Genomic DNA, 16,171 nt, shown 5'->3' with positions numbered 1-16,171 from the left:
TAGTATTCGCACCACAAATTAGGATCTCTCTGACTGGGATCGGATCTCATTGGCTTCGGGAACCATGCTTCCTTAATGTTTCTCATAGCCGATACTAGTTCCACTATGCTGACACTGAAGTTGTATTCGAATAGCCTGGAGGAATCTCGGGAACCCGATATCTCCTTGTCCTGCAATGATCTGTTATTTCGGCCGTGATCAGTTCTCCTATCAGTAGCAAATCTATCCACCGACCGGAAACCTCTGTCGCGTCCTTCGGCCTTTTCATAGGGCAAAAATCATCTTCTAGAAGACTGTCGATCTGTGTCGAAATCATCCTTTGATTTCTCCTTATTCTTCTCCCAGTCCTGATCCTTGGTTGATGCCGGGAAACCGAGATGGTCATCCTCAATTCTTATCTTCGACTCGTGCCGGTTGTGAACATCCGCCCATATTATAGCTTGGAACTCAAGCAAACTTTCTTTCAATTTTTGAGAAGCGCCGAAACTTCTCAGATTCAGCCCTTTAGTAAATGCTTCAGCTGCCCATTCGTTTGGTACGACAGGAAGTAGCATCCTTTCTTTCTGGAATCTGGTCACAAACTCCCGCAGCAATTCGGACTCTTATTGTGCAATCCTGAATATGTCGGTCTTTTGAGCTTGTACCTTTCTGGCCTCAGCATGGGCCATGATAAAAAAATCTGTGAGCATCTCGAAAGAATCTATTGAGTGCTCGGATAAAAGCGAATACCATGTCAGGGCCCCCTTTATGAGGGTCTCCCCGAATTTTTTCCGTAAGACTAACTTAATCTCGTGCGGAGCTAAGTCGTTCTCCTTCACCGTCGTTGTATATGTGGTGATGTTCCTGAGGATATGAAGTCATATCATATTTCGGCATGTCTGGCATCTTGAACCACTTCGGGATCAACTCTGGTGTCGCGCTTGGTTTGAACGGCAACTAGGTGTATTTCTTTGAATCCGGTCCTTTCAATACTGGTGGTGCGTCCCGGATTTGATCCATTCGGGCATTTATTTCCCTCATAAACCACATGAGTTCGGTTTTAAAGGGATCATTCTCATTGTTGTTCCCGGGACCGCTACCGTTCCCCCTCCCTATCAAAGCCGACTTCGCCTATCGGGGTGTTATTTTCAACCCTCTGCGCTGTTTGGTTTGCAGGAGCACCGAAAGGAACTGAACCTCATCCATTTACGTTGTTGGAAGCACCCGATAACGCCTGCCTTAACTTCGACATGACCTGATCCTGTCGCGAGAGATGGCCCATAATAGCCTTTTGTTGCTCCATCAAGATCCTTATTGTTTCAGCGACATGATCATCTTCAACATCATCAAGAGTTGTCTCTCGAACATGTCGTGGATATTTCCCACTATGGGCTGGTGTGGACTCATCCCTCTCGTTGCAGGTATCACTAATCGAGTCTTCGTGCTGATGCTGATTTCCTTGGGCCTCAATGTTGTTTGCGATGTTGACATTTTTATCTGCCATTTTTTTTATAATTTTTGCTAAGAACAAAAAATCAAACAGGTTAGTAATAGATGCAGGGATCAACTCAATTACACAATTGTCTAAGCTCCACGGTGGGTGCCAAACTGTTTACCCGTAAAATGGTACAATTGAATTTATACAGAGTTTATAGACAAGTGAATCGATTTGATCCCAAAATAAAGAAATCTTGGTTTCGGGATCACCGGAGGCAGTAGTAACGATATTAATAAGCAAGAAGATAAAATATTATTAAATTTTGAACAGTATATAGTATAAGCTTGTCAGAAAATTCGTGTATCTTATAATGGTTGTTGAACTTACTATTTATAGTTGCTCCTAGGGAACAAGGTCCTAGGATCAAGCCCCTCTTAAATGATAATTATGGGGGCCATTGAAGAATGTGTAACGGCATGCTATAAATGTCATATTCTCTGTAAGGGGCTATGTACTTAATGCTATATAATATTCTCCATTAAATATTACCGGGTGACATGCATTTATTTCGTCTTTATGAGCAACATTCCCTTCGGGAACAAACGAGATTGCTGCCCTCGGACTTGATTGCCATTTGTCTCATTTTTCATCTATTTTCGGCTTCACGTGTCACTTTATTATGCGAACATTTAATATGAATATATTTTACCTTATACAATGTGTGTGTGTGTGTAGAAAGTTTAAAATTAAAACTATTTTTAAATATAGAGTATGTCATTCCTTTTTAGATGAACTTAAAAAAAATTAACGTGACATATATGTAATTGTTATGAAAATAATTATATTGTGGATGTTCATTTATTACTCCGCTATAGATAATCTTCCTGAAGAAGATTATCCATTTAGTACTGTGTTGAAGTTTATCTACAAGCAGCTGATGCAGGCAGGTTGCAAGCAGCTCAATGAAATGATTTGCAGCAGCTTTTTATTAAACAGGCAGGTTCCAAGCAGTTCATGCAGACAGCTTACAAGCAGCTAAAGAAAAGCCTTGCAGCTGCTTCCTGAACAGCCTCGCAGCTGCTTCCTTTCTTCTATAAATAGAGGAGTTTTCAGTTCATTATGTACAGAAGTTTGAAGTTTGAATAATATATCAGTTTCTCTCTATACTTGTCTTTACTTTACAGTTTTTATTTTATAACACGTTATCAGCACGAGACTCTGCCATCCCGAGAAAATACTTTGAAAGTATCAGAGGTACGAACTTTCTTTTTCTAAATAATGTCAAATCTTTCTAAACTTGAGTTTGTAGCCCTGGATATATCGGGCAAAAGCTACATGTCTTGGGTGCTTGATGCCGAAATTCATCTTGATGCGATGGGTCTGGCAGACACCATCAAAGATAAAAATCAGGCATCAAACCAAGACCGTGCCAAAGCAATGATATTCCTACGCCATCATCTTGATGAGGGCCTGAAAATAGAATATCTTACTGTTAATGATCCAGTCATACTGTGGAATAATTTGAAAGATAGATATGACCACCTGAAGATGGTCATTCTTCCACATGCACATTATGATTGGACTCATCTAAGGCTACAAGATTTTAAATCTATCAGTGAGTATAATTCTGCTATGTTCAGAATTATTTTCCAATTGAAATTATGTGGTGATAATATTACTTATCATGATGTGTTGGAGAAAACTTTCACCACTTTTCATGCCTTGAATATGCTCCTGCAGCAGCAATATCGAGAGATGGGATTTAAAAAGTATTCTGAACTTATCTCACATTTTCTTGTAGCCGAGCAATATAATGGGCTATTATTGAAAAACTATGAAAGCCGACCTACTGGTTCTTGTCCATTCCCTGAAGTGAATGAGACGAACTTCCACCAAGCTAAGCGTGGAAGAGGACATGGCCCCAGTCGTGGTCATGGCCGTGGTCGGGGAGGAAACTCTAATCGTGGTAATAACAATGCACCAAAGAACCCTCCTCACCATCAACAGTGGAAAAGGAAGGAACAAAAGTATGAAGCGGTGCAAGAAGCAAAGCCAGAAAATGCATGCTATAGATGTGGAGGAAAAGGGCACTGGTCACGTACATGTCATACGCCAAAGCACTTGGTTGAGCTGTATCAAGCCTCCCTGAAGAAGACAGAGAAAAATGCTGAAGCAAATTTTATTTCTGAAGATAATTTAGACTTCATGCATTTGGATGTAGCTGATTATTTTGCACTCCCAGAAGGAGAAACAAGTCATGTGATCGGTAGTAAATCTGTAGAAATGTAAATATTTTAATTTTTGTTTTTTGTAGTAGATAGTATGGTTATGTAATTATTGTACATAAATAAAAGTTATGCTTTGATAATAATGTTTACTATTATATTTGTTTTGTTTATGTCATTTTGAAGAATATGGATAATCCTCAAATTATGTTTGGATCAAAGACCAATCATGAAGATATTTGTATAATTGATAGTGGAAAAACTCATGCCATATTCAAAGATCAGAAATACTTTTCTTATTTGCATAAGGAAAAAGCAAATGTTTCTACAATTTCTGGTAATATAAGTTTGATTGAAGGCTCCGGAAGAGCTATTGTATTTCTGTCTAAGGGAACAAAACTTATTATAGACAATGCATTATTCTCCCCCAAGTCCCGAAGAAACTTGTTAAGTTTTATAGATATCCGCCGAAATGGGTATCATGTTGAGACAATAGATGAAATGAACGTGGAATATCTTTGTATTACAAAGAATATTTCTGGCCAGAAATGCATTGTAGAAAAGTTACCAACTTTATCTTCTGGCTTATACTATTCAAAGATTAGTACAGTTGAAGCACACTCTATCGTAAACCAGAAGTTTACTTATTCAAATACGTTTGTGCTTTGGTATAGCCGTTTGGGCCATCCTGGATCAATAATGATGAGACGAATTACTGAAAATCTTGTGATGCTTGTTATCAAGGCAAAATGATCACTAGACCATCACCAATGAAGGTTGGCATTGAGTCCCCTACCTTTTTAGAACGTGTACATGGGGATATATGTGGACCTATTCACCCACCAAGTGGGCTGTTTAGATATTTTATGGTCCTAATAGATGCATCTTCATGATGGTCTCATGTTTGCCTACTATCATCTCGCAACCTGGCGTTTGCAAAGTTATTAGCCCAAATAATTCGATTAAGGGCACAATTCCCAGATTATCCTATAAAGGCTATTCGCCTTGATAATGCTGGAGAATTCTCATCTCAAGCTTTTGATAATTACTGTCTATCAGTTGGAATAAAAGTTGAACATCCTGTAGCTTATGTTCATACTCAAAATGGCCTTGCAGAGTCATTTATTAAACGGCTGCAATTGATAGCAAGACCACTACTTATGAAAATAAAATTGCCCACTACTGTTTGGGGCCATGCTATCTTGCACGCAACATCACTTATCCGTCTCAGACCAACACATTATAATAAATATTCTCCGTCATAATTAGTTTTTGGTCATGAACCAAATATTGCCCATCTACGAATTTTTGGATGTGCTGTATATGTGCCAGTAGCACCACCACAACGCAGTAAGATGGGCCCCAAAGAAGGTTAGGAATATATATTGGGTTTGAATCACCCTCTATTATTCGCTATCTTGAACCATTGACGGGAGATTTATTTACTACTCGATTTGCAGGTTGTCGATTTGATGAAACAAATTTCCCACAATTAGGGGGAGAGATAAAGGAAATCAAAAGAGAAATTATGTGAAAAGTTTCATCATTATCTCATTTTGATCCACGTACCCCTATATGTAATCAGGAGGTCCAGAAGATCATCCATTTACAAAATATAGCAAATCAAATACAAGACGCGTTTACTGATTTGAAAAGGATAACTAAGTCACATATCCCTGCAGAGAATGTACCTATACGAATTGATGTCCCAGAAGGACCATCTACTAGCATAAGAACTAGTGAACCTAAAGCACGCCTGAAGCGTGGTAGGCCTTTGGGTTCTAAGGATCGAAATCCTAGAAAAAGAAAATCGACAAATGATCAAAATGATATTATAAAGGGATCTCCTGAAGAGACCTAAGATCTGATTAGTTCTGAGATTCCTGAAGAAATCAATGAACCCGAGACTCAAGTGAGTAAGGAACTTTTAATAAGTTCTACTGCTGATGGGATTAATTTAAATCGATTTGAAATAGTGGTGGATAATATTTTTGCATATAATGTTGCACTTAACATTATGCAAGATAGTGAGGATTGTGAACCCCGATCTGTCGAAGAATGTCAACAAAGATCTGATTGGCCAAAATGGCAAGGGATAATTCAATCAGAATTGAACGCACTTTCTAAAAAAGAGGTCTTTGGACCAGTAGTCCAAACACCTACTGGTGTAAAACCAGTTGGTCATAAATGATTTTTGTGCGAAAAAGCAATGACCAAAATGAAGTTGAAAGATACAAGGCTCGCCTTGTCGCACAAGGATTCTCACAACGACCTGGAGTCGATTATGAAGAAACATATTCACCAGTTATGGATGCCATAACATTTCTATATCTCATCAGTTTAGCCTTACGTGAAAGACTTAAAATACATATGATGGATGTGGTTACAGCTTATCTGTACGGGTCACTTGATAATGAGATTTACATGAAAATCCCTGAAGGATTTAAAATGCCTCAAGCATATTCGAAATCTCGGGAAATGTATTCAATCAGATTACAAAGATCTTTGTACGGTTTAAAGCAATCTGGGTGCATGTGGTATAATCGCCTTAGTGAATATTTACTGAAAGAGGGTTACATAAATGATGTTATTTGTTTATGTATTTTTATAAAGAAAATGATATCAGAATTTGTTATACTTGTTATTTATGTTGATGACATAAATCTTGTTGGAACTCCGAAGAGCTCCAAAAGGCAATTGAATATCTTAAGAAAGAATTTGAGATGAAAGGTCTTGGAAAAACAAAACTTTGTCTTGGATTGCAAATTGAACATTTAGCAAACGGGATCTTTATGCATCAATCTGCCTATACAGAAAGGGTCTTAAAACGCTTTTACATGGACAAAGCGCACCCATTGAGTACACCAATGGTTGTTCGATCACTTGAAGTGAATAAGGACCCGTTTCGACCTCCAGAAGAGGATAGGGAACTCCTTGGTCCTGAAACACCCTATCTCAGTGCAATTGGTGCACCTATGTATCTTGCTAATGCTACAAGGCCTGACATAGCATTTTCTGTTAATTTACTAGCAAGATATAGCTTTTCTCCTACTCAGAGACATTGGAATGGGTTTAAGCATATTTTGCGATATTTAAAGGGAACTCTTGATATGAGTTTGTTTTATGCTAACAAAGGTAGTGCAAATCTTGTTGGTTATGCAGATGCAGGTTATTTATCCGATCCCCATAAAGCTCGATCTCAAACCGGGTACGTGTTTACATGTGGAGGTACTGTCATATCATGGCGCTCCACAAAGCAGTCAATTGTTGCTACTTCTTCAAATCATGCCGAGATAATAGATATTCATGAAGCAAGTAGGGAATGCGTATGGTTGAGATCAATGATTCATTTTATTCAAGAAAAATGTGGTTTGGAGTGTGATAAAAGATCCACAATTTTATTCGAAGACAATGCTGATGCATAGCCCAATTGAAGGGAGGATTTATAAAAGGAGATAGAACGAAACACATTTTACCAAAATTATTCTACACACACGATCTTCAGAAAAATGGTGACATTGATGTGCAGCAAATCCGTTCAAGTGACAATCCGGCAGATTTATTCACTAAATCTTTGCCAACTTCAACTTTTGAGAAGATGGTATACAAGATTGGAATGCGGAGACTCAAATATTTGAAATAAGGTTTTCATCAGGGGGAGTAAAATATGCGATGTACTCTTTTTTCCTTACTAAGATTTTTCCCACAGGGTTTTCCTTATAAGGTTTTTAATGAGGCATCTAGAAATGCGTATTACTAAATATGTGTACTCTTTTTCCTTCACTAGAATTTTTTCCACTGGGTTTTTCCTAGTAAGGTTTTAACGAGGCACAATACCTTTTAATGAACATCCAAGGGGGAGTGTTATGAAAATAATTATATTGTGGATGTTCATTTATTACTCCGCTATAGATAAATTATCCATTTAGTACTGTGTTGAAGTTTATCTACAAGCAGCTGATGCAGGCAGGTTGCAAGCAGCTCAATGAAATGATTTGCAGCAGCTTCTTATTAAACAGGCAGGTTGCAAGCAGCTCATGCAGACAGCTTACAAGCAGCTAAAGAAAAGCCTCGCAGCTTCTTCCTTTCTTCTATAAATAGAGGAGTTTTCAGTTCATTATGTACAGAAATTTGAAGTTTGAATAATATATCAGTTTTTCTCTATACTTGTCTTTACTTTACAGTTTTTATTTTATAACATTAATAATAATAATTTATTTATCTGTGTTTTAAAAGGAAAAAAACTGGACTAGTTGGAGCGTATCTTGGGTAGAGAAGTGAAAAAACCTAAAATCACACCAATTGGCTCTCCCAATCCCTCATTTTCTTGTTTCTTCTTCACACAAAAAGCATCAGCACCATTCAGGAGTGCACAATCATCATTCTCTCTCTGTGGTAAAATAAGACATGACAATTTGCATTATTTTTGCCCCAATTGGAACCCCTCCTCTTCACATGTTTTTCCTCCTCAGAAAATGTGTTTTTGTTCATCATTCTCCTTCTTGTTGGCCCTCCAAACCCTTGTGATCTCTCTCTACCTTTTCCGAATATTCACTTTCCCATTATATATACACACACTTCTTAACCCATAGCTACCACTCAACTTCTCTCGATCTGTTTTCAAAGACATACTCCTTAGTTTTCAACAAGTAAGAACCCCATAATTCACCTTTGTTTTTCATTATTCCCAAACCCCTTTCTGGGTTAGAGTATCAAAGCTGATGCCTTTATGAAGTGATTAATATAGCAAAATAAGATTCTTCTGCATGCTCTATTTTATCGTTGACTTTCCAGATTTTCATGCTTTTATTTGGGCATGTGTATTATTAATAGGTTACTTGGTACAGAATTGGGGTATTGAGGATATAAATGTTCAAAATTGAGGCTTTTGATGTTGATTATTACGTATGGTTTCTTCCCTTTTGTGGTTAATTGATGTCAAAGTAGTGTGCTTTTCTTAGTCTGAAACAGAAACATTGCTTTTCCGGTTTTGAATGCCAAGGATGTTTTGGTTCTGTTCTAAACTATTGTGTACAATATGATTTAGTCATCCGTATAATATATGTTGGAATCTTACTATATAATGGTTTAAATGTTGAGGGCGTAAGCCCGAATAAAAGAGGGCGTGGTAGGCTGACTGCCACTGTAAAAGTAGTCTAAATCCTCTGAATTCATTGACTGACCCTATAACTAGTTTGGGCTTGAGGCATAATTAATTGAGATTCTTTGATAACGTTGTTGATAATTTTATAACATTTATGAACCCGGTAAATTGATTCTTGTCAATGCTTGTTGCAGAAATGAAAAGAGCAGCGTACTATAGTGCTGTACCCCAAATGCAGGATCTTTGGCCTATCAAGAAGGCTCTCACATTGTCTGATGTAGATATCACTCATCCATTTCTCACTTTGTCTCGGCAACAAGTAGAGAACCACATTGTATTGCATATGACAACACAACAACAGGAGCATTTGAGAGCCCAAGGCCAAGTAGATTTTAATGCCCGGGATGATGATACAGGTGAGATGTATGTGATGAAGTTGAAATGGCGGGGAAGCTACTACAATCTTATTGGTAAGTGGGGCAGAGTCGTGCGGGGGAAAGGACTTGATGTTGGGCAAGAGATTAAAGTACGTTGGGAAAATGGGTGCTTACACTTCTCAGTCCCACAACAGCAGATTGTTGCAGTCCCACCAATTCGGATGGTGGCAGCACCTGTGGTGCAGGACCACTGGCCCATTAAGAAGATCTTGACACTCTCTGATGTGGACACCAATCATCCATTTCTCCCTCTGCCCCGTCGGTTAGTTGAGGATCATATTCTTGTGCATTGGACAGCTCAGCAACAAGAACAACTGAGAAAGGAGGAGCCTGTGAATGTAAATGCCCGAGATTATGATACTGGCGAAGGTTATATAATGAAATTTAAGTGGAGGGGGAATTACTATAACCTTATTGGGAAATGGGGAACAATAATTCGGCAGAAGGGACTTGGTGTTGGGAAAGAGATCAGGTTGCGCTGGGCAAATGAATGCTTGTTCTTCTCAGTTCCCCAAGAGCGGTATGTTGCCACGGCTTCGGGGATGGATAATTGGCCTATTAAGAAGGCACTTACATTGTCTGATGTCGATACCAATCATCCATTTCTTACTTTGCCCGGCAAAGCTGTTGAAGATCATATTCTGTTTTACTGGTCACAGCAAGCCCGAGAACAACTGAGAAATGAACATCAGATAAATATTAATGCTCGAGATGATGACACTGGAGATCCTTATTTGATGAAGTTAAGATGGCGGGGAAGTTACTATAATCTCATTGGAAAATGGGGAAAAATCATTAGAGGGAAAAAACTCCAGGTTGGAATAGAGATCAGACTACGCTGGGAAAACGGATGCTTATTCTTCTCAGTTCCTCAATTGTAGCAGTGGCGGACCTGTAGATGTAGGAGAACTACCAAATCGCTTTTCCCATTTCATGTGTCATTTCAACATGGAATGCGCATTGGAAATTAAAATTGTTTCAGGAAATAATTCATTGAAGTAGATGGTTTAGCAGAGCTGGAACTAAAACTATCCAGGCAGCAACTGACTGGCACATGGGACTGACCAAGCACAAATCTTATCAGGTGATGCACCGCAATGCAACAGTTTTACTTAAACTACTCCTGTGAGGGTGTAATAAGTGGCACCTTTCCTCCTGCGATTGTTCCACCCCTACCTTACTTTTTTGTGTGTAGTTTGGATTAGTCAAGTTGATGTTATGGGATTGGTTTTTCATTCATTTGATCTTGATATTCCCCTTCATTTCATCCAAATATTTCCAGCTTGTAAGGCTATGGCTCTCTTATTTCCTTTTCATGTTTGATTCTTCAGTGGAATTGAAAAGGTGTTAATGCAACTTCTTTTCATCAATAAAAGTTATGATTACTTATAAAAAATAAAATAATTGAACTGCAACTTCTTTTCATCTTCATATGATTTTTCCTGCTTATTATGTTTCACGCTTTTTTGTGATCAGCAATGGTATTTTTATTGATTTCAGCAGCACTAAGATGGTGCTGTGAGTGATGCACATCTGAAAAGCAAAAAAGAGGGTACCTGGCTCAACTATTTAGGGAGCCAGCACAATCTAACGGTGTTTCAGCATCATTTACATGTTTCAAATTATACCAACAAAGCAATTAAAGTTAGCAGTTGATCTTCATGATTGAGTTAATCTTCCCTTCAAAATACCTTCTATTTCTTTCTTTCCGCAAAGTCCATAATATACATGCTGGAATAGTGGGCCAACTTTTTTCTCAAACCCTTGTTCCTACTTTTGTTGTTCCAACGTTCTAGCAGCTTAGATAAAGGACTCATGCCAGTTCCATAATATTCGCAAATAGATGTCAGAAACAAATGATTGGCACTTTCTTTTCCCCCAGTCAATGTAGAAACAAATGATTGGCACTTTCAGCTTTTTCTCCACACATGTAGCACCTATGCTGAGTTGATAACCTCTTCTTTGTAAGTTATCTTGAGTCAGGCAAGCTTCCTGATCAACCAAGCACACTAAAAAGCCTCTTTATAGAGTGCTTTTGATCTCCGTATCTGCTTCAATGGCCATCGGCCAATCTGGTCTGGTCCTCTCGTCAGAACTGAATTGATTTGACTGTGAAGATGTCTTTGTTTTTTGCTTTACAAGACAGCTGGTCTGATCCATCAGAGAAATATCGGGAGGAGCCCAAGACATTGAAGAAATTTGTCATGCTTCCTATTTCCCAATCATTGAAGTTCCTTCTAAACATGACAATCAATTTGGTCCTTACTCTTTGCCAGACTAAGATTAGTATCTTGTGCCAGATAAACAATATTGGGTATTGTTCTTTTAGAGGAGAATGCATTAACCAATTGTCGTGCCAGAGAGAAACATTTCTCCCATTTCCAACTTTGTACACAATGTTTTCAGCAAAGAGTGGCCACTGTGATCTGATACATTTCCACATCTCATGTGGTTCGGATCTCAGGTTTGTACACCATTCATTTGATAGCCCGATATTCTCATTGATCATTGTTAGAGTTTCTTCTTCAAAAGCAAATCTCCATAGCCACTTCATGACGATGTTCTTATTCTATACCCTTAAGTTTTTTATTCCCATTCCTTATCCTCTTTCTTTATGCACACAATACTCGACGTAACTAGATGATTTGCTATTTTATTCTTGATTCTTAGTCTATCAATCCTATTTTCCACCTTGACAGGCATGGCAAATAAGGACATATGTATGAATAGAGTTCAAAATACTGTTGTTAGAATCAAATGACCTCACAATGACAATATTGTCTCTTTCAACTGGTTAGCCTTTTCTCACATTTTTCCATCACCCCATTTCATATTGCATCTGACCTGTGTTTTGCTCCAAGAGGAAGGCCCAGATATGTAGCTGATAAACTTTCTATTCTGCAACCCAAAGTATTTGCTAATTCCTCTATGTTTTGGAATTCATGACCGGAAGAAGTTTTCTTTTCCCCCAGTCAATGTGAGGCTCTAACACTGTGTCAAACACTGGTAAAATCAGCCTCTTCAAGTTATCATCTTCATAAAATGTTGAGTTGCTCAGATTCTTTTGATGTTCTCTGGATACATTTTTTTTTTTAATCCTCTGGATGCATTGAAACCCTTTATCCATCCTTCCTGTACAGCTGTCCTGAGCGTCCTACTTAAACCCTCCATCACTAATATGAAAAAGAAAGTGGAGAGAGGGTCCCCTTGCCTGATACCCCTTTCAGTGACAAAAAAAGCCTTCAGGTATCTCATTGATGAGAATAGAGAGTTTGAATGTGCTGATTCGATGTCTTATCCAGTTTAGCTATTTCCTTCCAAATCCCATTTCGGAGAGCTTTTGAGCAAGAAAGCCCCAGCTTACATAGTCATGTTTTTTCAATGTCGACCTTTTTCCCATTCATTTGCTATGAGCACCGAATCCATAACTGGCCTCCCTTTAATAAATGCCACTTTTTGAAAACAACCTTTTTTATCTTTCAGTTGGGAGCTTTGTGATTATCTTATAGAAACTATCAACAAGACTAAGATGTCTAAATTCCTTTAGATCAGTATGGCTTGTGTTTTGAACTCCTATAGCTCTCCATCTTTTGTTGGTTTCAATCTAGAATGCCTTCCAATGATGATGTTCAAGGAACACAAGCACACACAAAAATATGTTACTCCCTCTCCATTTTATGTGATGCACTTACATTTTAATTTGTCCCGAAAAGAATGACACCTTTCTTTTCTTCCGAATTGACACCTTTCTATATCTAATTGCATTTACTTTAATTTTCCCATTTTACTCCTAATTTTTAGCCACACTAATCTCATGGCAAGTTTAAAACCATATGGTTCAAAAGTCTTTTCTTTCTTAAACTTTGGTCCCGATCAAAAACCTTCACACTAAATGGGATGGGGGGAGTAATATTTTTCTATGAAGTTGGGTGGGTGTATTAATGTGGAGAAAATTCGTCCTGATTCCGGAACATGTGCTTCCAATCTGCCACTTGTCCATGGGACCAAGCAAATGCAAATGTAGGCTGAGGAAGGGTTGGGTTGGTGTGTTACTGTGGGAGAAATTCGCTCAGTCCCAGATACTGCATTTTCTAATCTGCCACTTTTCTACCAGACCAGTTGTGAAGACAAACATGGGATTAAGTAGAACCTTTTACAAGAAGGTGGTTTGGTCTTTTGATTTGTTTTCTTAGAGTGTTTCTTGGTTTAATTACTCACTTGATGTTTGAACTTGAACTAGATTATTTTGGTCCCATTTCGTTCTTGATGATTAATACTTACATTGTAGCTTTCATTTTTTTTTGTTTCTCTAAATAATTTTTGTCAAGGATATTTGTTAATATTCTGTAATTAAGGACTTAGATCAGGGAATACACAATATATCTGTTATAATCAATTAGGGAGATTTTAATCTGGTAAGTTGTGCATTGTTTAGACTCTAGAACATGTGTACACATTAACCCAAATAGCATCAGAGAGAAATCAAGTTGTGCATTCTCGAAATGTCTTTCTCTCTTCTTCTTACTCTACAATTTTGACGGACACGAAAGTCCAGATGTTTGGTTGTTTTGAGACTAACTGTTGTGTCCGACTTTTCAGGCTCTTAAGATTACAAAGACAAATTACCCCTGCTTTAGTTGAACCTGATCAATGATGGAATTTGTCCAGACTAACAGATCGATTTTCTACTGAGCCTTCTGCTGCACATTGTTCAGTGACCACTACAATCTTCTCATGGTATATAACACCATCTGCTCATCTTTGGGTGCATGATGGTACGGCAGCATAAATAACTAGATGATTCCAGCTACTTGAAAGTCTTCAAGCCAGACGTGATCCTAATGAGCACAGCTACTGCAGTCAATATGACCTCTACCTTTGTTTTTTGCCGAAAAAGGACTGTAGTTTTCTACTAGATATTTATAATTTGACCCTTCAGTACAACCAATTGGATATTCCTGTTTTGTGGTAATTCTTTTTTACTAAAAATTACTAGGAACCTCAGAGGTTCTGGGCTCTCAAAGGAGAGAGAAGGGATAAGGAGAGATTCGTGGAGCCTTCAGTGTTTTGGTTTAATGGTAAAAGTGCAGTGTGTGACATGTGGATTAGGTGCACATCACGGGTTTGAACTCTGCTGCAGACAAAGGCATGGTATTTAAGTGGTGAAGGGTAAAGGGGCGGGCATATTATCCCTGAGTTTCGAACCATGCGCCAGCTGGCTCTCAGCGATTTTTCGGTTTATCCAAAAAAAGAGAGATTCAGGGAGCATATATATACGGATGGAAAAGGAAGGGTATGTGTCCCTGCATAATTTGCGCAGTTGAGAACTAGGAAAGCTGGGTATCAGAAAGTGACTGCAGCATAGGAGTTATGTGCTGTGTTAGGCTGCTGAAACTGAAAGCAGTAGACATGATTGCAGGACTTGATCAAATTGCTTCACTGGCTGCACAAGAGTATTTGGCATCTGCTGGTGGTTCCAAATAAGCTAGAAGCTTCACTAAAGTTGTGTTTGGTGACAAGTGAGGCTTGCTTAGTTGGTAAAAGCACCTCCACCTACGACCATAAGTCCTGGGTTCGAGTCACGCTGGAGGGGAAGTGTGGAAACACTATAGATCCTCCTAATTTGGGAGGGGTTTAAAAAAAAAAAAAATTGTTGTTTGGCGGCGGGCGGCTACTGTTTGGTTGTGTGTTTAATTAAGTAGTGATATTTACTAGATCATGATTGGTTAGGTAATCTCTCATTTGTCATGTGTCAGATCAAAGCTGAACCGTGTAGGATAAAGTTGGGAATGTTGTTTGTCCTTTATATTTATGGTTTCGTTCGGAGAAGATGGAGAAGAGCATAAATCTACGAGGATGTATGCTAATTGCCTAATCAAGATTTTCCCTTTTAAGATTGGTCTCAAGAGCCAAAAATGTCAAAAGTGGTGTGTGTAAGTCATCATCTCTCTATCTCTTGGTCTTCAAAAATTTGGACCAAAGAAATTTGCTGGATATGACAATTCGTTTTGATAATTGTGAAATTACCGTAGGCTAGTATGTAAAACTGGTGACTTGTACAGTGTGGTAGCATGTATGTTCGAGTATAACTTGTTATAGAGAGTAGTTCTCCTAGTTCATTAATTGATCTTTGACCTCCACAATGTCGGAAATTAATGTTTTACATATTTCTCAGAACTAGCAGTTCCACAGTTAGCGACTGCTGAAACTGAGTGAGGACTCTTCAGAATGTGAGTTATCCCTATTTGAATTTGGGTGCAGCATAAACAATGAGTTGTAACTTACCTGCTGTGTTGCAATTCTGATTCTCTTCTATTGACTTGGACAAACAATCCCCGTAAAGTTACTAAAGAAGCTCATCGAACCAAATATCCACACGGCCATACCTCGTGCAATAAATCAAAGTACTAGGAAGTAGGAATATCGCAATAATTCCCCGTGTTATTAGTGGAAAGCAGACTACATCATCACGTGAACACTGATGTATTGACATTAAGAAAATAGAACAAATCCCACCCTTGCTCTCTTTTACCTTTTGAGTTTTCTTCTGGACAGATACCAAAGCAGAGAAGTAGGAGAACTAGCATATTCATGTCAAGGCACATCTGAATGATGCAAGTAGAATCTGGCAAATTGAGATATGGAGAAACTATAAATTTTAGGAAGTGTTGCGGGATAAAAGTCATTTCTTCAATCGTGCGACAAATAACTCTCATTCCAACGAAGTGTTTCTACTGTGCTGTGGTTACAATGTGCTTGATTCTTGGAGTTTCTACTAGGAAAAAAAGAAAAAAAGTCAATACTGTTCTGCAGTTGCAATACTGCTGTCAGTTATCACATCCTTTGCAAATCACTTAAAAAACACTAAATAGAACCATATACTTCCATTGGAAGTTCCATTGGTCGAAGACTCCTAAAGTGATTGTCTCTTCACTTACAGTGATTTTTGTGCATTCCAAGTCACACATTACTTAGGCTAATCAATTAC

General features: G+C 38.3%; 1 protein-coding gene across 2 annotated transcripts; it reads left to right on the top strand.

Annotated features, from left to right (window-relative positions):
- Window positions 1-7,905: 7,905 nt before the first annotated feature.
- LOC104108025 (putative B3 domain-containing protein At1g78640) lies at window positions 7,906-15,306 on the top strand. Of its 2 annotated transcripts, XR_688925.4 has the most exons (3): window positions 7,906-8,291; window positions 8,941-10,267; window positions 13,783-15,306. XR_688925.4 is itself a non-coding variant. In XM_009616980.4 (2 exons), exon 2 carries the CDS (start codon window positions 8,943-8,945, stop codon window positions 10,062-10,064), a length of 1,122 nt encoding a protein of 373 aa, XP_009615275.1. In that variant the 5' UTR covers window positions 7,906-8,291; window positions 8,941-8,942; the 3' UTR covers window positions 10,065-10,614. The 2 variants fall into 2 exon arrangements, 1 of the variants encoding a protein (XP_009615275.1); XM_009616980.4 differs by lacking the exon at window positions 13,783-15,306 and having other exon boundaries at window positions 8,941-10,614.
- Window positions 15,307-16,171: the final 865 nt, after the last annotated feature.

The sequence above is a fragment of the Nicotiana tomentosiformis genome, chromosome 8 (genome assembly GCF_000390325.3).
Source record: "Nicotiana tomentosiformis chromosome 8, ASM39032v3, whole genome shotgun sequence".
NCBI lineage: Eukaryota > Viridiplantae > Streptophyta > Magnoliopsida > Solanales > Solanaceae > Nicotiana > Nicotiana tomentosiformis.
Note: the sequence above shows the minus strand (reverse complement) of the source record. Positions and strands in the feature narration are given on the sequence as shown.

What these genes read in the sequence shown, in the direction of transcription:
- LOC104108025 (XM_009616980.4), top strand. Translation starts at nt 8,943, where the DNA reads ATGAAAAGAGCAGCGTACTATAGTGCTGTACCCCAAATGCAGGATCTT.